The 24388-nt window shown below is 35.9% G+C and overlaps 1 protein-coding gene across 1 annotated transcript in view; it reads left to right on the forward strand.

Moving 5' to 3' along the window:
- Lrrk (Leucine-rich repeat kinase) overlaps positions 1–24388 on the forward strand; it is a 99968-nt gene that overhangs the window by 70214 nt on the left and 5366 nt on the right. The window contains exons 31-50 of the mRNA XM_089647564.1: positions 971–1176; positions 5249–5397; positions 5520–5658; positions 6324–6423; positions 7072–7241; positions 7462–7582; positions 7879–8048; positions 9587–9778; positions 10361–10528; positions 11152–11292; positions 12277–12370; positions 12596–12705; positions 12828–12950; positions 17869–18064; positions 18176–18301; positions 19198–19294; positions 19382–19504; positions 19653–19778; positions 20184–20362; positions 23947–24080. Of these exons, the coding sequence (XP_089503690.1) occupies positions 971–1176; positions 5249–5397; positions 5520–5658; positions 6324–6423; positions 7072–7241; positions 7462–7582; positions 7879–8048; positions 9587–9778; positions 10361–10528; positions 11152–11292; positions 12277–12370; positions 12596–12705; positions 12828–12950; positions 17869–18064; positions 18176–18301; positions 19198–19294; positions 19382–19504; positions 19653–19778; positions 20184–20362; positions 23947–24080 (2864 nt within the window). The remainder of the gene's footprint in view (positions 1–970; positions 1177–5248; positions 5398–5519; positions 5659–6323; positions 6424–7071; positions 7242–7461; positions 7583–7878; positions 8049–9586; positions 9779–10360; positions 10529–11151; positions 11293–12276; positions 12371–12595; positions 12706–12827; positions 12951–17868; positions 18065–18175; positions 18302–19197; positions 19295–19381; positions 19505–19652; positions 19779–20183; positions 20363–23946; positions 24081–24388) is intronic.

Raw genomic sequence — 24388 nt, forward strand, 5'->3', positions numbered from 1 at the left:
GTATTGTCACGTAGTAGATTTCCCTAACACATTCAAAAGAACCGCGAACCTAAAATTAACACGCAGACAGTTGGTACCACTGGCAGTTGCGCACTTCGCTCGGCGCAAGACACGATTGACTCAACAGCCTCGATCATCGGCCGCCATCACTACGAGTCCGACCTTGGTCTCGACACCATGTGTGGGCAGTTCGCTACGAAAACGCTCACGGAATAGTTTCGTACTTAACGACACGTGTGGTTGTTTTGCTTTTAAATCGGTCTTGAACGAGAAGTGCCGGCTACATCATTGAAGTCCTATACACACGCGATGGCGCGTATAAAAGATCAACATCATGGTAATTACTCCATCATAACTGTGAGTAACGCCGCCAAGGTCTCTCAACTATTGCATCACCCGGAACGACTCATGTAAGCACATTATTTAACCATTTCCTCATTATGTGCCTTTTCTTGTAATGTCCTGATAAACAAGCTTGCCAGCCAGAACAAAATACGAGAGAGATTGTCCAATTCTAACAGCCAGGAAATAATTTAGGATGTTAACTGTGTCCTCATTTATGTCATACAATGTACCTGTTGCATATGAATACAACCATCTTTAATCCCAATTGGAGTTTCATTTGACGAGAGAAGTGTGGTCTGGATTGTTGGATAGTCCCCCGCTTAAAGGCAGTTTGCCGACCCTTCCTGAATGTATTAGAATTCTCAAATCTCTACGCTAAGCTGACTGCCGAAGCCTATGTAAACCCCCATTCCTTAACAATAGCGCATAACGTGGGGAGCTCCATTCACAACATTGGCGCCCTACGTGACCCCCTCAAATTCACAACAGTATCTTTGGTCTTATGTGAAGTACGAAAATTTCATTTCTTAAAAAAACGGTTCGAAACTTTCATTTGTAGAAATAATAAGTTTCATGTTAATTAATTTATGTGTCCAAGTAAACTGATAAGTTTGTTCTACCTCAGGTACAATAGTTGCCACGACCGTACCATGCGGCCCCTCCACTTCAGGCTGCCTGGCCCATGGTCGCGCCATGCCGCTTAAATGTCTGCGCCGCCTGCTGCTGGCTTCCTACTCACCATGTGGCTTTTGGCCACGTCTCATCACGCGCCTGCTGGCCGATGACACGGTGCCCGATATTGTGGACCACTTCTATCCACTACCTGATGAGGTGAGCCTCCTGTTGTTGTATTTATTATTATAAAATGAAGTAAAACTTCATCCTGTACATTAAGTTATTAGTTGTTATTACTAATAAGAAACTATGTATATCTAGACTGCAAACAGTGTGCAGATTCACATCTCTTGCCACGAGGGGAAAGGGTGTGATTTATTAGTGGTTCGTTAGAGTTCATTGGTAGCTTACCACACCGCTCTCGCCTCCCGCTCCCTGCTGCTATTGGGAGGATGTTGAAGTTCCGTACTATAGTATACTCTTTTATAATCATCTCCCTACAAACTTCATTCTAACCTATCTTTGTCTCTCCTAATCTAATTTTCTTACTGAGCACATTCCTATACGCCTTACCTCGTATTGCCTATAAATCTTTCTTTTCCTTGCTGATTTTTACTGGGTACATATTTAAAAAAAAAAGGGTAGTGTACAAAATCATAAAGAAACATTTATAAACTTAAGCGGCATCTCCTGCGACTGTTTCCACAAAATTACCTCAAACATTCAAAATGGGGGCGTTCCTGTCCACTATTTTGTTTGCAGAAGTAAAATTTGTGTTTTCCGTAGCCGATGGAAAGCATTCTCCGCGCGGGTGAAAAGGGGAATGCAGGGGAGGGGATTATTTCAATTTTTGACAACCACCGCACGGTGCAGTCAGTCCTGAGCATAAATCGCTATTTAATTTAATAATTAAGATTTCAATAAATTGTAAATAAAAAATGTCGAAATGGATGATAATTGTATTTTTGAAATTCTTAATATACATTTAGCTTGTTTACGATTAGCTTTAAATCGTAATGTAATGCCAATTCACATTTGTGGTGAAATATTTTTTTGCACATCTCTAAATAGTATAAAATAAAGTCGCTATCCGCGTCTGTCTGTTTGTGCGCTTAGTTCTTCTTATCTACGCAACGGATTTTGATAGGATTTTCACTATCATGTATATAATTTCTTCCGAAAGGTTTATGTGAATAATACATGCATACTAAATTTTTATAGAAAGTAGAGAAAAGTCAATGTTTTGTAATCAAGTCGTAAATAAAATATTTTCGGGTGCCAAAACTTATCAGATACATCAACATAATGTAGTACGGAATTGTAGATCTTAAAAAGGCCTACAGAAAAGTCCGTTATGGCATATGTTTATCTCCTAAGAATAACCCCCAACAACACGTACACGTCAGCGAGTGTCTTATAAATAAAATTAGTTCTTCGAAATAATTTTCAGAGACATGGAAGAAATTGTCCAATCCAGATCGATATTCTATTCTTAATTCCTTAAATCTATTAAAATTTCGAGGTAGTAAGAACATTCTAACTCTTAATCTATGTTTTCTACCTGATGTAGCAAGCATCTACAAACTTTTCTCTAAAAACTGCAAGCCTAAGTAAGCTCTTCCTCAACAGAACTTGAAATTTTTGAACGACTACGTAATACTTTAAGTAAGCATCAAACGTCAAGTGTGCGGTGCGTAGATACATCTTCACCACAGACCACTAAATAAAATGTGTGTGGCCACACCCACCGCCCTCCAATGTTTCAACAAAGTGAGGAGACAGAATGTGGACCAAAACATAATATAATGTTTGACGTATTGTTCGTGGAAACGGTCGCAGGAGACCCCACTTTAATAATAATAAACAATAATATTTGGATGATTTTTATAGTGCCTCTTTTGTGCAAAATCACCTCAAAGGCGCTGTACAAATATATGATACATTTCTACAATTATTTACTATACTTATTACTAACTATAGACTAGTCAAACTATTATCAATTTATAGCTAACAGATTGCATCCACCGGTTCGTCGATCACCAATACAAAGTCATATGTACAATGCATTTGATTGATGAACGTGATGCTAGAATGTACATATGTTATTATGTATTATGTATTTAAATTTTGTACAGACAGATAATATACAGTACCATACTTACCTGGTAGGTCACTTAAGATTAACACACAGGACATAATTGGACTTTCTGGTACATATTTATTTTAATAATATTTATATAATATGTTCTTTAACCCCTCCGAAAATCGCCATGTAAGCACTTTAACTGTCTTTAACGAAATGACATTTTACGAAAACTTTTTGTTATTACCGCTTCACAATTAAAGCTCTATAAATGAAACATTTCTGAACGTAGCCGAATAGTAAAAACTGTTTTAGAAAAGTTACAAAATAAGCTTTCAAATTATTATATTACAAATAAATATTAGCATTTTTAAATATTAAAATTTAGAACGCAAACATTAAAAATAGGTTAAAAATGACTCACGTCATGTTTTTAGGTGAAAATGGTACTAAAATCACAGATTATGTAAACAAAAATATTTATTCTATTGTATATATGTGTAATAAACACTTTTATCACCTCATTTTTTTATCATTTCATATAAAAATATTTTATAAAAATTTAGTATGTGAAGCGCGCGGCGCTACCGGCAGACATTTTGCGCGGGTAAAAATGTTGTGTCAATTATGCGACTGTCAGCAGATTCCTGTTTTGTATTTCCATAGACAACTTGGTAGTGATGTGTAGCTTGATCTATAATCGACCTTTTAGTTTTTGTTTGAGGGATGTAACTAAAATAATAACGGAGTAAGAACGATTTCTATGGAGAGACACGCGTTGACGTGTAAACACGCTTATTGTACTTGACTGCTATCGTTATTTTATCGTGTATATCTGCTTACGTTGCTGACCGGTTAATATGTGTGTTTAGGAAAAGAAAAGCAAAATTTATGCTGGGCGGTACCACAGTACATACAAGGTTTTGATCAGAATTCACTTTCCTAAATGTGATTCGTCCCTCGGTATAAGACAGATTTCAAATTATGTAAATTCAATAGAAAAAGTGTGATTAGGATGTATTATAGGCAATACAAGAATGCTACTCTCAGGAATAGTATATTTAATTTAAGAGTATGACAGTTTAAAAAGGTAAGTTTTCAGTTTAGACCTTAATTCTGTTGGACTTGTTATGGATCTTAGTTCCGGAGGGAGTTTATAACAAGCCTTCGGCTCAGATGTTCCGAAAGTGCGATCACCAAACTTAGTATTTGGCTTGCGCTTAGTTTCCATCAGTCTGCCAATAGCTGATGATGTTGCTGATCTAAAAGTTGACTGCCTCAGACCAGTGTTTTCCGGGACGCATAGTTCAGAGATGTAGGGTAGAGCCATTTCATTGATAGATTTAAACACCATCCAGCACAATTTGTACTGGATTCTTTCAGGGCACTTGAGTCAGTAAAGGTTACTAAGGTGTTCTGAAATGTGCGAATATTTTACGAGACCCCGGTTATGAGCCGTGCTGCTGCATTGAACACTGATTGAAGTGTGTCAGTTCGATATTTTGGAATTAAATGCCGTTGCAGTAATCAAAACGTGAGACTACATAAGAGTTGATAAGTAGTTTTGTTGCATCTGTAAGAAGGTTTCTTCGAACGGACTAAAGTTCTCTTAAGTGAAAAAAAACGGTGCTTATAGTCCCATTTATTTAACTTTTAAATTAAAAGTCCGAAACTAAATTGACACCGAGAAGTTTGACTGTTATCTTTGGAATGGTATCTCTGCCGGAAATAGAAATAGATGAATCGTCTATAAAATGTTGACATTTGTTTGTGGCCGCCCAGAGAAACTCAGTCTAAGAAGAATTCATCTTCAGCTTAAGCTGAAGAGAGCTTTTTGTTTTGGTACAATATTTAACATTTCATAGTAAAATCCAGTAATGTTGGCCTCACTGGGTGGCTTATCTGTGCTGAGGCCTCCATTTAAAGGCCTCCTTGCTTCTAGATAATCGGCTATACGGATCTTGAGACTATTGATTGTTTAGAGCGCTGTAAAAATAAACTTGCTTATCGTCAGCGTAGCAGTGAAACAAGAGACCAAATGACTCAATTATTTTGGCAACATCATTTGTAAAAAGGATGTAGAGAAGTGGACCCAAAACTGGATCCCTTGGGTACCCCTGAAGAAAGTGATGCAAAGCTTTACCCAAACAAAATAATCACAGAAGACAAACACATATGTATGTATTTTTGTTTTGCCACTTCTAGTTGAATGGTGACAGTGCAGTGAGACGTGTGCTGAGTCACGGTGGAGAATGGTGCGTCTGGCAATCTGGTGTGAGACTACTCCGCTCAGGAGTTCTGCTCCTGTCCATCAAGGAGTTGCCGCAAGAACACAATGTTTACAGATACTCCAGGTATGTTCTCAAGTAAATATTGACAAGCGCTAATTATACTGACATGAAATCGAACCCTCCGCATGACTCTTTATTAGACTGATATCACTAATCTATTAATCTTCTTTTTTTCTTTTCTTCAGATTTAAGCTCAAGCAAGAAGGAGTTTGGTGTGAAGTGGATACGGCAAATTCCTCTATATTAGAAATCATCCTTCCTGCTGATGAAATGATCATTAAAAAACCCATCACTGATGAACAGGGAGACACCATTGGCTACCAAGTACGAATCACATCTGTTTAAATGTACCGTGTGCATTTTATATTCCAGGTCCATGTTTTTTTTTTAATAACTTTTAAATGAAAAACAATTTTATATTTTATTGATTGATTATAATATGGTCTTTAACATTATGTATGGAATATGGTGTCGGTCAAGTGGCCGCCTCTGGCCATGGCGCAAAGGCGAGCTCTTTTTAGCACATTTTTCATAACATTTTTGCAGACTTCTGACATTATTTCAGCAATTTCATTCGGAATATTGTCCTTAAGCATTGAGGTTGTGGTTGATTTATTGGTGTACCCTTTTCCTTCAAGCACCCCATATAGGAATAAATCGAGAAAAGTCAAATCGGGGGATCGTGGGGGGCCAGTCGATATCACCACTTTTTGACATTATTCGGTTAGTCACGTAATTTTCTCCGCGTTCACAATTGAACAATTATTTAAATAAAATGGTTTAATAATTTCAACACAATGTTGCGGCGTTATATGCTCCGTAGTAAATTATTATCAACCACTCTCTACAACTGCCAAATGCCAACTTACAAATGTCATCCAAACCAAAATGGCGGCCAAACAAAATCGACCTGGAATATAAAATGCACCCTGTATTTTCTGTTTTTGTATATTTCCTTCTGTTTACTGATTAGACTGATTTCATTGCAGAATATCACACTAGAGCCATCTATGGAGGCCATGGCAAAGCTTCTTGTTTTAGCAGTTGACCACATCGATATACTTCTGGAGGACTGGTATCCTACATTAGGTTTGTTCCTTTTCTTATTTTATCGAGGGGTTATTTCACCATCCTTTTGGTAACTATCCATTAATAAATCCTCATGATGGGTAGAAAACTCAACCAACTTATCTGATATGGGGGTATTTCTTCATCCTCTTGATAGCTTATCCATAGGATAACATATATATTTGATTAACAATTTATTTATTTATAAAGTCTGAGTTTACTATTCGATACTCGAACCTTAGAATGTGGCTTTGTCAGATATGATAACCGAGTTTTCTACCTATTTCGAATATTTATTTGTTTATTTACTAATAATATGCATTATACTACGGATAACTAGAATAAGCTATCAAGAGGATTGTGAAATACCTCCATGATATACCCACTATTGATAGGTTCCAGTACTGAATAGTAAACTCGGACTTCATGAATAAATAAATCGAAAACATACATAATCCTATGGATAGTGCTTTTCACCGCTTATCGAGAGGATGGTGAAATATCCCCTGAAACAATTGCTCATCTCTTAATTTTTTCAATTTGATGTACATACATTATTATTATGTAACATCAAATTTCAATCCACATAGTGAGGTTTATGTATAATTGATCAATTTTGTTTGATACTCCCCTTTTTGTCAATGTGCTGACATCTATGTATTTTTCCAGGAACTAGGTTCGTCCACACTTCTGAGGGCAGATTCCTTGTGACCAGACTGATCCCATGCCCCCACTGCCTAACTGAGGCTGATAGCAATGGGGCACACAATGGGGGAGAGGGCGGACCAAAGGTCAATGGGCACGATCACATAGGAGACATGCAAGCTCACTTCAACGAGGTATACATTCAACTAATTATTATTGTTACTAAAGATACATAATGCTTTCCTCTTACAATGTTGATTATCTAAATATATATTATCCAAAGTAAAAATTGCTCCAGGTTTTGTGGATCTGACATTGAAACTCATTTATAGATGTAACACCTCTGTGCTATCCTTACTACTCTAACCAAATCAGATCTTCGGCATGATACAATAATATTTTTGGTTACCACAGGCATTCAAGCGGGCCCCCGTAGTGGAGAATGCTGAAGGGGCTGTGGGAGGGATGCGCCCCAGAGCTTCTCAGGACTCCTGTGCCTCCGATGGCGACAGTGGAGTGGGACCCGACTCTACAGGTACCTTAACTAACCATCCTACATGAACCGTTTGTTGTCCACTGTAGGAACAAGACTTTCGCAAAACGCAAGCCAAATAGTCCCACTTGGACTATGAACCACCCATTACAAAAACTAAACTCGCCCATTACAATACAATATGCATACGTAGGCTAAAGACATCCTTGTCATTTATGTGTTCATGCATTTTAGCGATGTTTTCTTAACTACATAGTCTGCCATTCTCTTTCTCAAACTTGCACATCTGTTTTATCAGCCCTTAATATTACCAAAATACTAATACTTTCCATCTTCAGGTTCCTCACGAATGCCGTCGATGGAGGGGGTGGTGTCCGGGCTGGGCTCTCCCGCGCCGCCTCTCCACGCCTGGACAGTTGAAGAGTGCATCCTGCAAGCCAACAACAACGCCACAGTGGACTGCCCCATGCACCACGAGGTCAAACTTGTTCAAATTGCTCCCGATGTTGTAAGTCTATTTTGTATCATCCTTATATCCTTATCTTCTTCTTCTTCATTAGACATCTAGATTTAAGCATAGGCCTTTTTCAAACTTCTACAGTTTTGCCAATTCTTAGCGGCTTTCACCCATCTAAAGCTGATAGTTTTCTTTAGTTCATCAGTCCGTATCATCTGTGGACAATTCCTATTGCTAATTCCCAATCATAGACACCGTCAAACGTAATTTCAATAGTTATCTATTGGTTCTACTACATGCACAGGATAATGCCGCTCGTAGAATAAAGAATAGAAATGTCTTCCACTTATTATGTATCATTTCATTTTATTTGATTTTACACCCATTTTTTACATAGAATATAAAAACAGAATGTACCTGATGAAACAATAAACTAAATATGAAACAAAATTATTAAAAACATGTAACAGTAACATAAAATAAAATAAAAAGTAAATCAGTACACACTATAAGAGAATTGCAAGACTTTTGGATCACTAAACACGCCCACATTGCATTTATTGTTCTGTTTGTCTTACTCCTATTTTTTCACTCATTCACTCTTTTATACTTTAATCCTAACATTGTACCCAAATGCTTTATTTTATATGATACCCTGTGTATCGACAATGCTATCCAAATGCCGCAAAGCAGCTTTCTTATCATTCTATGGCTTTCTGACCATAGAATGATAAGAAAGCTAGTATTTACATCGTATCCCCTCCCCGACCGGGGAGTACTGAGTAGAGCGCGCACTGCAGACCCAGTATTTACGTCGCATCCCCTCTCTTTTGCCAGGCCAAACACTGACCGGCGACCGTCAGCCAATCACCACAAAGCACGAAATAGCGAGTAAAATATTTCTCTGTTCACATATAATTGCGCAAATTAATGTTAGATTTGGGAGAGTCTCACCGCAGTTATGCAAAATAAAAATATACAGGTTGAAAAGATGTACTCGCGTCTTTGTTGTAAAGTAATATTGAAATATAAAAACATTAAAAATGCTAGAAAAAAGCAGTTTTCATGAGATGAAGCGGGGTGAAGAGTACTACTGAATAAATAATTTTAATATTGACTATTAAAGTCACGTGAAAACACACAAAGCTGCACAAAAATGCACCTCGTTAACATGGGGCAGTCCTGCGCACACAGATCTATGCACGGTTCCGCTATCCTCTTTATATACTGCGCGAAAAGCGATCAAGTATCTCTCTTCCGACATCTACTCTGACCTCTTCACTCTGGACTGCTTTTCCCGCTGTAACCACTACAATCGCCTTTAACTTCCGACCTTGCGCTTCCTGGGACTACTGACTGCTCTCTCCTTGGATATACGACATCACAGCAACCGGATCAGGCCCTGAACATATAGCAGCTCACCGACTAAAAAACCCAGCACCCCCTATTTACAGTCAATGTAAAGGACTCCGGTCTGATACACCCTGGATTTTTTAATATAGTTTTCCTTAATAATGTTACCTTTCGGATATTTTCATAGTTAATATATGTAATTATAATTAATTTTGATTTTTTTAAATATTTTTTAGATGTTCCTTGATCTTGGTTCCCGCCGCCTGGCCAACAGCGGTGATGTTGTTCGGGGGGCCCTAGCCGGTAGGGGTGCCTTTGGCCTTGTTTTCAGGGCCGAATGGAAGGGCAGAGGCCCCGTGGCGCTCAAGGTGCTGCAGCCCGTGCCCCCGGGGCCCAGGGCACCCAGTAGCGCTCTCCAGGCTTACAAGGTAACACAAATTATACTTATTTCTCTTTTTTGATTTATGTATAACATTATCTCTTTTGTACAAGAGCTAGGAAAAACGCTTTTCAACTCTAATTCTTTATTGTAATATATACAAGGAGGTAACCAAAAGAAACCGAACTGATGTTGCGGGGGGCTTAGTTTTTGTAGTATCAGGTTCTGCCGGTAGAACTGTCTACAGCTACCTTTCCCCAATCAGTAAGCCAAGCACTGCGCTGAAGAAGTCATCCATTTGGCTGGTGTGAATTTTCTAGTGACTGTCGTTTTGTGTGCTCGTCGATTTTTAGGAAAAATGTTACATTTTCCGCTTACTATGGTGGTAGTATAAAATTTTAAAATAATGTCAGGTTATTTATAACCTTGTAATGTTTGTCTTTCTTCTAAAAATTAAAAAAAAAACATAGAAGTTAGTCCTATCAAATTTATAGCTGTTTGGTGATTACGATAAATAAGTACCTAGGTACATACTAGATTGAAAAGATTAACTAATTTTCTTTTCCTTTTCCAAAAATGGTTAACCTCTCTATAACATTTATTTGAATATGTTTTTGTTTTTTATTTGCAGGCAGCGGCAGCACGTTGGGAGCGAGACCCCATGCAAGCCGCCTGCCGGGCCTACCTCTCCGCCCGGGCTGAGCTGGGGGTCTTGCTGCCCCTCCGCCACCCCAACATTGCCCCCCTGCTAGCTGCCTGCACTGCCCCCCTAGCCCTGGTGCTTGCCCTGGCCCCCATGGTAACTAACCCTTAGCACATTTTTAGAAAAACATTGTAATGGAGTGGGTACCTACTTTTATGAAAGCTGGGTAGGTGCAGCCATTAAATAAGTAACTCCAGTAAAAAATGTGATGTTGAAATATGAAGTTCCTTATTATTATTACATTGAAAATTTTTAATTTGGAGCACTAACCCCACTAGGTACTAAATAAGGTACCTACTTCTTAGTTAGGTGGGTAGATACTAACATTATATTATTATATATTACTAATATTATTAGTAATGGCAATAACAAAAAAAAATATTCTATGGAATACATGCAGTGAATGTTTTGATTTATTAATTTTTGTTTTGACGTTTCGTTACAAATGTAAATAAAAAGTACAATATGACATCTGACATATTTTAGTTGTCATTAATTATTTTGCACTAGCTGAAGTTCCCAGGCTTTACACAGAGATTTTCGAAATCAGAATATACAATAATTTTCCTCTTATTTTCAACATCAAGTGTGTAAAATTGAATCAATCTCGGAATAAAACTCTAGATTTGCATAAAAATTGGTAATGCAGCTACTTTAAAACTTTACCCCATTTTAGCAAATGTATTTTACAATTTAACCAATATTTTTTGGTAATTTAGGGTGCTCTAGACTGCGTCCTACGAGGTTACCGGCAGTCGGGGGCTCGCCTCGGTCCGCACTGTGCCCAGGCTGTGGCTGTGCAGGCTGCAAGAGCCCTAGAGTACCTACACAGACAGAGGGTTATCTACAGAGATCTCAAGGTACATTAAAAGAGAACTGATTGAAGTTTCACTATCCATAAGCTCATAACCAACTCGTTTACTACTTTTTATGGAGAAATAAACTACCTTACCTAAACTAGTTTTTTACTGTGGAATTCCATTAATTCAAAATACACGGGATATCAACAATCATATTTCGAATCAACAAACTCCACGTAATTCGAAAAAGAAAAGAAAACACCGAAAATCGAATTCCTTGAACGTCCCTTCAAATTTGGGTAGTATCTTCGGAGTAAATTCCTAATAATATGACATATTCTCCTGTGAATCGAATTTTCGCAGCCGATTGCCCCTGCTATTGGCCCTTCGAGTTCAGTCATTCATAATAATAAGTAAATTGAACATTTTTGTGCATAAGTCAAGATTTACAGCTGGCCCCTTAAACTCAGATATTCAAAGTAAATTCGTAAAAATACTATATATTTTAATAGAAATTTCATCGCAGCTGACCCTTTATTTAATTTAATATTCAAAGTAAATTCGTAAAAATATGATAAATCGATTCAGATTTACAAAATTATAGTGCAAAATTAATTAAAAACACATTTCACAGTTTTACCGCCTTGGCTGTCCGTCGAATTCAGATTTATGAAATTATATGATTTATTTATGCAAAAAAATAATTTTTTCAGATTACATTAACAAATTTTTGTGCGCGAATAAAAATAATATTCGAATTACAAATTAATGAATTTTGAATTAAACCATGATAAAAAATTTCTTTAGCGAATATTTTAAATTAGGCTTTTTATTAATTATCGGGGTTCGAATTAACGCACTTTTAATTTACCAGTCACTGTTTTATAAAAAGATTGATATTATTTTTTGCGTTCCCCACTTTTAATATAGTTTTCTCAAAGATTTCACTTGTTTCGGCTGTTTTTCTTTCATGGTAACAACCACGGCGGTTAATTTAAAGTCGTTCAGGAAGTTGTTTTATGATGTCATTTATTTTTATTCCAGGCTGAAAATGTATTAGTATGGGAGATGCCTCCACCAGTTGGACCATTCAAAGATCACCCTGGATTGGCAGTTCACATCAAAGTGGCAGATTACGGTGAGAGCCACAAAACTACTCTGGTTTCTTGTGTGTTTCGCTCCTTCCGATTAAACAATTCTTTTTTTCAAAATATATCAATAGTATGTTTTTCACTTTGGGTAGCACAATGTATGCTGTTTTTACCAAGTATGTATGACATGCAAGAATCAATAATAATTGTCCTCTTATGTTATTTGTGTTCAACTTTTACAACTTTTTTTAATAATTTGATTGATCTTTCAGGTATCAGTCGACTCTCGCTGCCGTCGGGAACCAAAGGTTTCGGAGGTACGGAAGGTTTCATGGCGCCAGAGATTATGCGCTACAACGGTGAAGAGGAGTACACAGAAAAGGCAAGTTTACCTTTTTTACTGATATTTGTTTTTTTCTTTTCAAAATCTTCAAAAATTTCATATTCATTCCTTACACTGTGTCCAATTGACTTACCAAATTAACTTACTTTAAATGTTTTTAGGTGGACTGCTTCTCATTTGGCATGTTCTTGTACGAACTGTTAACTCTGCGGCAGCCATTTGAGGGTCATGAAGCGGTGAAGGAATGCATCCTAGAAGGAGGGAGACCCCCTCTCACACACAAGGTATGCCAATGCTTTGGCCACTCGAGTGGTAGCTACCCAATTTTGGTGATTTCTATGAATTAAAATTTATTTTGAACTTCCCGCTTTATGCTTATGGGCATAAAAATGATTTTTTATAGTTTTGGTTTAGTAAACTACGTTTTTTTTTTTTTTTTAAAGTCGGAGGCGGTTTTTTTTTTTTTTTTTTTTTTAATGTATATTTTATTTAGTTATAAGAGTTTACATCTTATACCTAATATATTATTTTCTATGACTACTACAATATTATTTACTTCTTACATACTAAAATTTAGATTTAACAACATTGAGACATAATCCACGAAAAACTGCAAGACTTTTAGCTTCCTTAACAATTACCGGGAGTTCATTGAACATTTTAAAACCTTTATAATAAATATTGTTTTGTGTTTCTGATAAGTGTGTTTTAGGAAGCCTAAAATCGTTGCAGTTTCTCGTAGGATATAAATGAACTGCACTATTAATTCTAACATTCTTTGACATATAGTCAGGTAACATTTTATTTTTTAGCTTATAAATAAACACTAAGGTATTATAAACTAATCGTTGCCACACACTTAAAATATTGAGTTGACGTTGCATGGTTTTTATTCTGGTGTACCTGCTACAACACAGTATTGACCTCATGCCTCTGTTCTGGATTACTTCCATTCTCTTAATTTGGGTTTTGTTACTTAGAAATATTACACTTGTACAATAATTTAGATGGGATGCTACAGTGGTATTGTAGACCAATATCCTTGTTTTAATGTCCAATTTTCCTTTTATCCTACTTAAGAAATTAACCTTTTTCGCCATTTTTTTATTTAAAATTTCAAAGTTAGTGTTAAATTTTAACTTGTTATCTATTATGATTCCCAGGTATTTAATTTCTTTTACTTCTTCCATATTTTGATTGTCTATATTTAGGACAGTATTTACGTTTAGTTTTTTCCCTAATACCATAAATTTACTTTTAGTTACATTTAATTTCAATTTATTTATGTTTAACCACTTAGATAATTCATTAAGTTCATTTTGTATTTTTGACAACGCATCTTCAATATTATTTGCTATAATATATAAAAGTGTGTCATCTGCAAAAAGTTTGATGGAACAGTACTTTAAGCACTTCACTATATCATTAATATATAAAATAAATAGGAGCGGTCCCAAAACAGATCCTTGAGGAACTCCAATGTTGATTTCTTGTTCTTCAGAGATAGTATCTCCAATTTTGGTTTTTTGTTTTCTATTTTTTAAGTAATCAATAAACCACTGCAATTCATTAGCACGGATTCCTATGTCCTTCAATTTCATTATTAGTCTTTCTCTGTCTATCGTTTCAAAAGCACGTCTAAAATCCAAGAACACTGCTATTGTGATTTTCTTCTGATCCATAGCTGTTTTCCATTCATTTATCACATAATTTATTGCTGTTTCACAGGAATATTTATTTCTAAACCCAGATTGTTCTTTTACTAGGATGTTATTTTTTTCTATAAATTTACTCATCTGTTCTTTCACAATGCATTCTAGTAATTGTTCATATTTAGGCAATCCATTTATTGGTCTGAAGTCTTCGAAATTTTTAGCATTTATTATTTTGGGCACTGGTGTTATTATGGAGGTTTTCCATGACTGCGGAAAAATTCCCTTAGTCAGAGATTCATTTATTAGTGCAACTAATCTGTCTCCTATAGCTGGCAGTGCATCTTTGATTATGCTTATAGTAATTCCATCCGGCGATGATTTTGGTTTCATTGTTTTAATGATTTTCATTAGATACTCATTGTCAATTTTATTAAACCTGAAAATATTTTTATTCTCTCTTTTTTCCGATGATTGAGAAGAGGTATCTGCGACTAATGGAATACTCTTATTTATGTTTTCGACACTAAGTACAAAATTTGTGTTAAATTTTTGGGCTATTTTAAGTGTATCATCTTCAACTCCATCTGGAAACCGAACTTCCTTAATGTTTTCCCTCTGTTTGCCGCTTATAATTTCTTTAAGTGTAGTCCACATTTTTCTTGAGTCACTTTGAGAGGTAATTATTTTTTGCCTGATATACGAATTTTTGGTATGTTTTATTTCTGTACTGTACATGTTTCTAAGTTTCTTATAAGTTTCCCACCTTTCTTCAGTGAATTGTATTTTACAGGCTTTATAGGCTGTATCCCTTTGTTTTTGTAGAATATGTAAGGATTTCGTATACCATTTATTTGTATCTTTTAATATAATATTAGTTAAAGGCATTAGCTCATTTACTACTGTTTTCAGATGTCCTACTAGTTCATCGGCTTTTCCGTCTAAATTTCCTTGGGTATCGCAGATCCATTTTTTGTTTTGTAATGCTGTACACAATGTATCCTTATTATAGTTATTTTTTTTTCTATACGTTATATTTCGTATTCCCTGTGGCTTCGGACTTGTGGTCGTTTCAAATATTGTGGTTTACTTACGTTCCCCGTGAGCACTTAGGCCATAGGCCCATTGTACTATCTCCCATTTTACCTCATTCCCTTGCCAGTAACCCGGTCCCTTTTATGAAGTACACCAGGGCTGTCATTGGATATGTGGCGATGTCTTCTGGTTCCACACTGTGTCTTCCCAGGTATCTGAGCCTTATTCCCAGCAGAGTGGGACATTGGCACCATATGTGAATTGGAGTCTCTTCCTCCTCTTCACGTTTCCTACAGATGTTGGTTAGGATGTCTCAGGACAAAAGGAAGAATTTTTTTTTCATGAATTTAAATATGCATACCCTCTTATTTTATTCCATTTGATCCCAATAACTCATATAATAAATATTATTTTGATTAAACACCGGCAACCCGTGCCGACTTGATGCCAAACATATGGTACAGAGTTAATATGGAAGGATTTTCAACTTTCATTTTTGTCGGATAAATAAAATTTAAAAATGCACAAATGTTCAATTATGTAGTATTTCATATTTAAAAATGGTTTATTGATTAAATTTTTTCTTCATAATTTGTTTTTTACAGTCAGGATAAATCTTCCGGTGTTCCTGAACGCATCGTAACAAAAATTATTTTTGTTCCTCTTCGACCGTGAAATTAAGCCATGAAAATCTTGCATTAACTTAACAGTTCTTTCAGCTGTATCATTCACTACCCTCAGCGGCGACACCTTCTTTCTGACTTCTTGATACGAAGCATTATTTGACCACATCGTAGGTAATTCGTTAAGAAAACTGGCATCTGTTTTCAGACGATCAAACAAATACTTGCTCTTGACTGAAATGAAGTCGTAAATATTTTTCTCTGAAACAAAAGTCACTAAATTATGATATGAACAAAAACCTCAATACAAAACATAATTTAAACTACTTAATAAACTTAGCATACAATTTACCATCAAGATCTTCCTTCGATGGGATGTAACGTTTGTCATGGGTTGATAAATTATTTTTTTTGATATTTCGAGCATTTTTATTTTAGTTGTTTGATCCACAGCGTCGTCAAACAGCTATAAAATAGATCCTTCATCGGTCAAATACCATAACTGCTCACTGAACAGAAATAAAGCTGTCATTGAGATGTTTTCATCATTTTTTTCCTAAGCCTTCATCGATTTCAAAAAGCACAAGTCCTGGTAAGGTGCTTTAACTGCTATAATACATTGTAGCCATGGCTTGACATATGATGTTACTATGAACAGGCAAACGTCTAAAAGTGCCGCCTTATCCTTACCGGTAATTTTTAATTGCGCACAAATTAATGATATTTTCAAGGAATAAAGCGCCTTTGCCATCCATCGAGCACCTGGAGGCCGAATCTTAAATTTTCTCGCTGTATCTCTTCCTAAAACTATCACACAGAGCTCTAAAAACTCTCAATAGTCATCTCCAAGTATTTTTGTTGTCAGTGCAGTACGGTAAAAGTCAAGCAAATCATCGATTTCGGAAGCGGTTAGGTGCAATGTGAGATTTTCTCTGTAGCACTGAATTTTATCGGGATCAACATTTTTACAGTTATCTCGAAACTTTTTGAAGAGTGGTATGTCAGGGCTTGTAGTCACTTGACTGATTTTTACTTCAAACACAGCTTTTAATACCAACTATGGCTATATTTGGTATATATTGACAGTTAAATTCACTTTCCGGATATTGTAGAACAAAACTTCAAGAACTTTTCCATTAGATGGTAGTTTAGAAACCGATATTTGTTGTTTTACGACTCCTATTAAAAATATACTCTTTTTAGAAGTGCGTAAATCTAACAACATCTTGCCTGAACGAGTGATTTTCGTTTACTAACAAAATAGCAAGTTACTACAAGCTCATCAACACGTTTGCTCGCTGGCGTCTTAATGTACAAGTACTGACATCTTTCGATGCAAGTCGGCACGGGTTGCAGTTGTCCAAAGTAAACGAAAAAATTTTTATAAGTGTTTTGTCATTATTAAAACAAAATTAGAGGGTATGCGTTCAAAAATAACAACTTTAATTTTTTTGGGACACCCTAATGTTGGTGTTTTCCACTCCCAACAGTTGCATGTGTCTCCTGAGATGGCAGTGTCCCGTTAATAGTCCTACCAGTTCCCTCAGTGAGTTTCTGTCCATATCGAGTAGTTGCCTGGTTCGGTTAGGGTCCGGTCCGTTTATGAGTACTTTAGATTGCCTCATTCCGGGTGCCTTCTTCCATTCCTCAGTGTTGGGATTTGACCCACCTCTTGATATGTAGTTTGGTGTGGCAAGCTGCTACTCCTACGGCCGGCTCGGATCCCGCAAGTGGTGCTTTCGCCCCTTTCCTTGCTAGTTCGTCAGCCCGCTCGTTGGCCTCAATACCTTTATGTCCTGGTACCCAGAGCAGGGTTACTTTTTTTTTTTTTTTTGCGAGACGGTCTATGTAAACTACGTTAGTCACCAAACTAATCATATCCTCAATCCCAGGAAACCCTCTACCCCTGCTACATGCTGGACCTCATGGTGGCGTGCTGGTCAGGCCAGCCGGAGCAGCGGCCCTCAGCATCACAAATTGTCTCCATAGCTTCAGCTCCGGAATTCACTCATCTTGCCGATGTTGCATCGCTGTACCATGCCGCAGATGTAACTAAGGCAACTGCCACTCAGATGCCCAATATTACTGGTTAGTTGCTTTTTCATTATGTTTTAGTGTTACGACATGCCAGGCTGATAGAGATGCATAAAGGATACTTTTAATGCTTTGGATGAATTTTTTTTTCTATTTATTCTTCAGATGAGGGTACACCAGGCTGGGAAATCTGGATAACCCGCTGTCGACCACGCTGTGATGTTTTGGCTACTGCCAATGCACGATTTTTAAACTATCATGCGCTGTCAGCACCACCCGTTTCTTCCCAAGGTAATTACTTCTTCAAACACTATGCATCAACTATGAAGAGTTTGAAGGGCATAATCCACATTAATATGAAATTGCATTAATCTTTTTGTCATCAAACAGCAATAAACTGAATGTAATATAATCTTTCATTGTTGTATTCATAATTTACTCTACATGTGTACATTTTAATAATGTATGTTTTATATTTAGAGCTAAGAATTTTATAAAGCTCCTGAAAATCTTGGAATTTATTGTGGGTTTTGCCCATTTGTGTTTTATAGTTAATATTGTTACTTATTTACAGTATGTACACTGGACTCCCATTTTACACAATTTTGAAATAACACGCTGCTACATTCCTCGATGTCGTACCAAATGTGTGTAAATGGGTTTATCTATTATCTTACAGTGATACTGAATAATCTTTGTTACAATTTTTATAGTATTTTTTTAAAAGAAAATTAAGATACATTACACATGTATATTAATGATTTTTTTTAATCTTTTGATTTCCCAAATTTATTTTTATACCGGTATACTTTTTTACACGGTATTGCATGAAACGTATCCACCATGAACGAGTCCAGTGTGTGCACATTTTTCTTGTGATTAAAATAAATATCACATAATGTTATATTTCCCTTCTGCTAAATAAGTAATTATCCTCCAACCACACTTTTAATGTATCATTTCCACATCACAATATTTTACTCTTTTCACATGGTATTTTCCCTCCATTCTACATCTCTCAATAAAAAAAAATCTTTAGCACCCTTTAAAAATGGAACACATTCATAATTCAAAGGATATTATTATTCTGCTAAGAAAATACCTACCCCAATTTCCTTTCAAATATTTCAGTATTAGTGCTTGCACTAAATACATAACTTATTTTATTATACTGGTGTTGTTTTCAGAGGCTGCAGCTGATGAACCAATCATACCAACGGCAGTTTGTTCCGTGGGTGATAGAGTGTGGATTGGAGACTCCATTGGAAGAATACATGCCTACAAGTAAGCTCAGATCTTGATGCCAGGTGAAATTAATAATTAAACATTATATAATGACTTCAATAATGTTTTTTATTATTATTATTTCAGCGCCTCCGATTGCCAGCATCTCTTTTCCTATGCCCTGGAGAGTGTTGCCACTAGCTGTCGTGTTGCCGCCCTGGAACATCTCCCCTCTCTAGCCAGAGTTGCCGCAGCTTTATCAAATGGAAGGTAAGTGTCTGATGGTACAAATAATTGAAATTTAAAAGTACGAATTATATATCATCTCATATTATGTGTACTACATAATATTTTGTGACTAGGAATCAGTCAATATGACAACCAAAATATTAATATATTATGTAATGAATTGTTTCAGATTATTCCTCCTGGATAATGTGGCCCCTCCCTTAAGTCCAACCATGGGGGAAGGAACATTTGTGATGACAGAACTAGGAGCCGCCACAGCCCTGCACTGCCTCGCCGCTGTCTCAGCAGATGACTAGTACCAATTTTTATTATGTTTTTGCGTGTTTACGGTGCACGGTTCATTTCACATATTCTCTTCCTCCTACATTATTTCCACAACACATATCTACACCTAATTAATTTCAACCATTTTCAATTTCCTCCATATCCCTCTTAATTCTGAGTTTTCCCTCCAATATGGCATCCATCAAAAATACCTTTGTTTTTGTAAAATTTTAAAATTGAAATAAATCATAAGTTAGATAAATGAGAAGATACCTACCTACCTACTAACCCAACTTGGTTTCTTGCAATATAAAAACTGTATCAAACTTTCATATGAAGCAATCACTTTCTGGTTAGACATAATTATAATTTTCTCTATTGTTCACAGAGCTATTAGTTTAACATGGTTCAATGAATTGTACCATTATTTTTATAGTTGCGAGCTTTGGTGTGGTGGCAGTGCCGGCGGTTCCCTGTGGGTGTACCGCCTGGTGGTGGGGCTGGGTGCCGCGGGGGCTCGGGAGCTGGCGTGCCCCGCCGTGCCTTCCTCTCCCTGCTCGCGTGTTCTGCATGCGGTGGCCTCGCATAATACTGTCTGCACTTATATCTACCCAGGTATGTAAACATTACCCTAAAACTATCAGTGAACGATTCGTGCTAACCACTGGAGTTTACGCTGGCCAAAAGGTAGCCAATTTGAAGAGATAAATCGAAAAAAAATTGGAATTATTTCAAAATCCCCGCGTCTTCGTAACTGCGATATTAGCAGAGCTATTTTTTCGTGTCAATATTCAGGTATGATTTTGAATGAGCGCGGGTGAATTCAAAACCAAATGTATGAAAATCTCCAGCGCTCAATGCATTTTATCGTCTATCTTGGTGCTCCAGTGGATTTGAGTATAAGTATCATGTATCCCGTATCTTACGTCTTATTTTTATTTTTTGTAGTAGTAAGATTGGCAATCTACGATACTAATAAATTAAGCTTCGATTTTTTAACTGTGTAAAGAAGATTGTCTGTGGCAGTTGGGTTTCGATTGTTTGATTTTTATACAAATCTACACATTTATTCCAAGATTGATGAAATTTTGCACACTTGACCTTCAAAACAAGATGAAGGTCACTGTCTGCATTACATTTCGAAAACTGTGTGCCGGGGACTTTGGCAAGTTTAAAATATAAATGTATTCATTTTAACAGCTGTTAAAACCATGTCATAGTAAGATCAACAATCAGGTAATAATTTATGCTTGCATAATTTTCGAATTAATTTACGTTATATTCTCAGCTGCTCAGATAAATGAAAACTGATATTTACATATTATGTATTTACTGATGTCATTGACGTCATTCTGTGAAAATATTTGTGGGATAAATAATTGTCAAATGTGAAAGAAAGAAAAATATAAGATATGAATTTGCACAATACATAGTTATAAACAGAAAATATTTTTCTTCATAGATGGATAGATATAGAATAGGTAGGTAGATTGATTAAAGATATAGGTTAGTTAGGTCGATTGGTTAAAAATATGGGAGGTAGGTAGATAGGTTAAAGATATAGAGTAGGTAGGTAGATTTGAGGAATAAAATAATATATTAGTTAATAATATATTAATTATAATACATATTGACTTGTGCAGTAAAATTGAATATAAACATTATTTTACCAGTAGATTCTCGTGAGACGACTGGAAATATATCTCAATACATACAAATTTAATGACATTATTATTATTTATTGGATAACTTGTATAGCGCCGCTTTTGTTAGATATCACCTCAGGGGCGCTTTACAGTTGATGCAGGTATTACAAAAAATATGAATATTACAAAAATAAAGTGAAGTTAAGTTAAGTAAAATGAAGTATAGGAACAGGTGACACGAAGATAGAAGATGGAGACTCTGCAGCAAGAATCCTAGGTGGTGAAGAAACTGGACCAGCTGCTGCAGCGAGAGAGTCCACCGCGTCCACCAATAGCGTCCAGGTATGTGTCTGCTGCTAATAAAGCGCTGACACCTCACATAGATAAGAGACCTTGGCAGCACTGTTGTGAAGTTCGGCAAGTCCATCATTCATCTCCATGTAATCCTGTTGCTGGTGATTGTTGAAGTGGTGCATTCTGCCCGCAATAAAAAGCGACGGTCGGGATAATAAATTACCCTGGGCTTAGCAAAAAAACTAGCTTCTTCAAAAAAAAAAAGGCCTTTAGAGTTTCCGCGAATTCCGTTGAAAACTTCTGGGGTGCATTTACCGATCGACGTTCGTTTCAAATGTCCAATATTACATACGTAAGTATTCGTAATATTAAGCCATCAGACTTGAACAAGACTTTGACATTATTAGAGTTTCGCCTGGATGTTGCTGACGGATTGGTAAATAAACCTGAAAAAAGGAGAACAAGTGTCGAAACAGATGAGGAAGAAGACGAATTGCCAAGTAATATGAAATACAGGCCAGCAAATCCAACATCTGTAGCTAAGAGATATAATGGATGTAATCATCTCCCAGTTTTTGACTAGATAAATTTGCCCAGAGTTTCATTTGTGTTTATCTCGAGGGAAAAATTATTTTTTTTTTTACCACAAGAAAATATAATTTACATAAATGTAGAAATGTGTAAGTGCATGAAAAAATATAAATAAATATTGTTTTTTAAATTTGAATTGGGTTTATTTTAGAGAAATTATACTGAAATAATGGTATGCGCATATCAAATCTATCACCCGATAAATCATCACAATGATAATTCATCACATCTTTAAAAAGTTATATAAAGTCATGGAAAGTGATGAAACAAAAACTTTATTAACTGGGTTAAGTAGGTTAGGTTAGGTTAAAAAAAAAAAAATTTCATCGTTTCAAATGACTTTATATCACTTTTTAAAAGTGTGTTTGAATTTTCACTGTGTTGAGTTATCATGGAACCGTCAAATCATCCCTCAACCGCGCGATAGTGCGTGTACTTTTTCTAAGTATTTGGTCTCTGGAGATTTTTTCTAATTATTTTTCCCTGACCTAAGGGATAATAACTAATATTGGTATATGGTGCATTGCTATTCCGATTTTTTTTCCACCGGTTTAAAAGGGCTATTATAATAAAATACAACAAATTTTTATGAACAGTGTTTTAACTTTTAACTCATTAAGCCATAATTTTAAGTGTTTTACGTAATATGATATTTTATTAGTCATTTGTAATTGTTTTGTTATAAGATTGAACGAAAGCGGACAAATAAAATTGTTATGTGTTTGCATTAATTTGGTGTAGATTTGGAGGGTATAGAATACATTATTAATCCTTTTACTTGATCTATTCTCCATTTTCTTCAAACTTATTTACGTTTTTAAATACATAGTTCATGGTTTGCAGGATAAATGATTTGCGAATATTAAATATTTTAGTTTCTTCGTATAACAGATTGATATATTATATTAATTATAATCATTAAATATTATATTAGATGTTACATTACGTATTTGTTGTGAATTTATGTCATTTTCAAAATTGGAACTGTTTGAAGAATTTAGACAAGCGATAAAGTACCTACCTACAAAATATTTTTACCAGAAAATAATTTTATTTTCCATTTTCGAAATTGGAGCTGATTTGTCGAGAATTCAGAAAATCCCGTGATTCTTCACAGTTTTGCGCTAGTAAGATGGTTAAAAGTAATTATTTAGATACAAGGTCATCAAATTATACAGTATTCAAATGATGTTATGGAAGATCAATCTAGTGCCAAAATTCTATGGTAAATTTTCACAGCAATCAAATTTCAAAGATGTCTTCTTCTTCTCTTTTAATATTATTTTTTTTTTTATTAGCGACTACATATATATGAAAATACAAAATAGGGTGTACATGAGTATATATTTTTTCTTATCTTCACTAAGTCTTAGGGTCATGTGCTTAAGCAGTCTAGAGTAAATTTCATTAAGTGTGTTTTATATGTCGTTTTTAGTGCCATTTTCAAGGATATATTTTCATTGACCTCTTGCAGCCAGACTTTAATTCGTGACTTGTGCTCATTAATTTTTTCTATTTGATTTATATCTGGGGGACAGATGTTGTGGAATTTTGTTGTAAAATGCATGTAGTTTCTTTGTCTGGACGTAGTTTTTAAAGTTAATTGTGTATAATATAGTCTAGATGAATTTCAAGAAGGTCGCTCTAATAACTTTCTCTCTCCCCCAGGTTGTGTGATATACCAGTGGGACGCTATGAAGAAGGTTGTGATTGCTCGCCTGGACTGCTCAAAGCTTGTTCCGTGTTCAGAGAGTCTTCGTTCCATTGCCATTGAAGAGCATCTCAGCCCTGGACGCTGCCAAGTTAGTTTCTTTTGTATCCTGAAAAAATATCCAAACATAATTTATGGGCAATCCTGAATTTTTTGTATCCTATTTTTTTGTATTTTCAATCCTGTAATTTATGTAGTCCTGTGGCTTTAGCCTTGTTTGGTGACCAGATCTGAATAGCCAGGTGCTTCTTCTCCATCTCCTTCCCCTCCCCAATTGGGGATGCCATAGTCCCACTGCCTGCAGACAGGTTGAGAGCATTTGGGACTCTTGTGCGGTTTTTAAAGGACTGTTTAGCTCTATGCTCCAGGTGCACATTTTTCACATTATGTATTCAATGT

The sequence above is a fragment of the Hesperophylax consimilis genome, chromosome 3 (genome assembly GCF_061612785.1).
Source record: "Hesperophylax consimilis isolate HC1 chromosome 3, BYU_Hcon_1.0, whole genome shotgun sequence".
NCBI classification, from domain to species: Eukaryota; Metazoa; Arthropoda; class Insecta; order Trichoptera; family Limnephilidae; genus Hesperophylax; species Hesperophylax consimilis.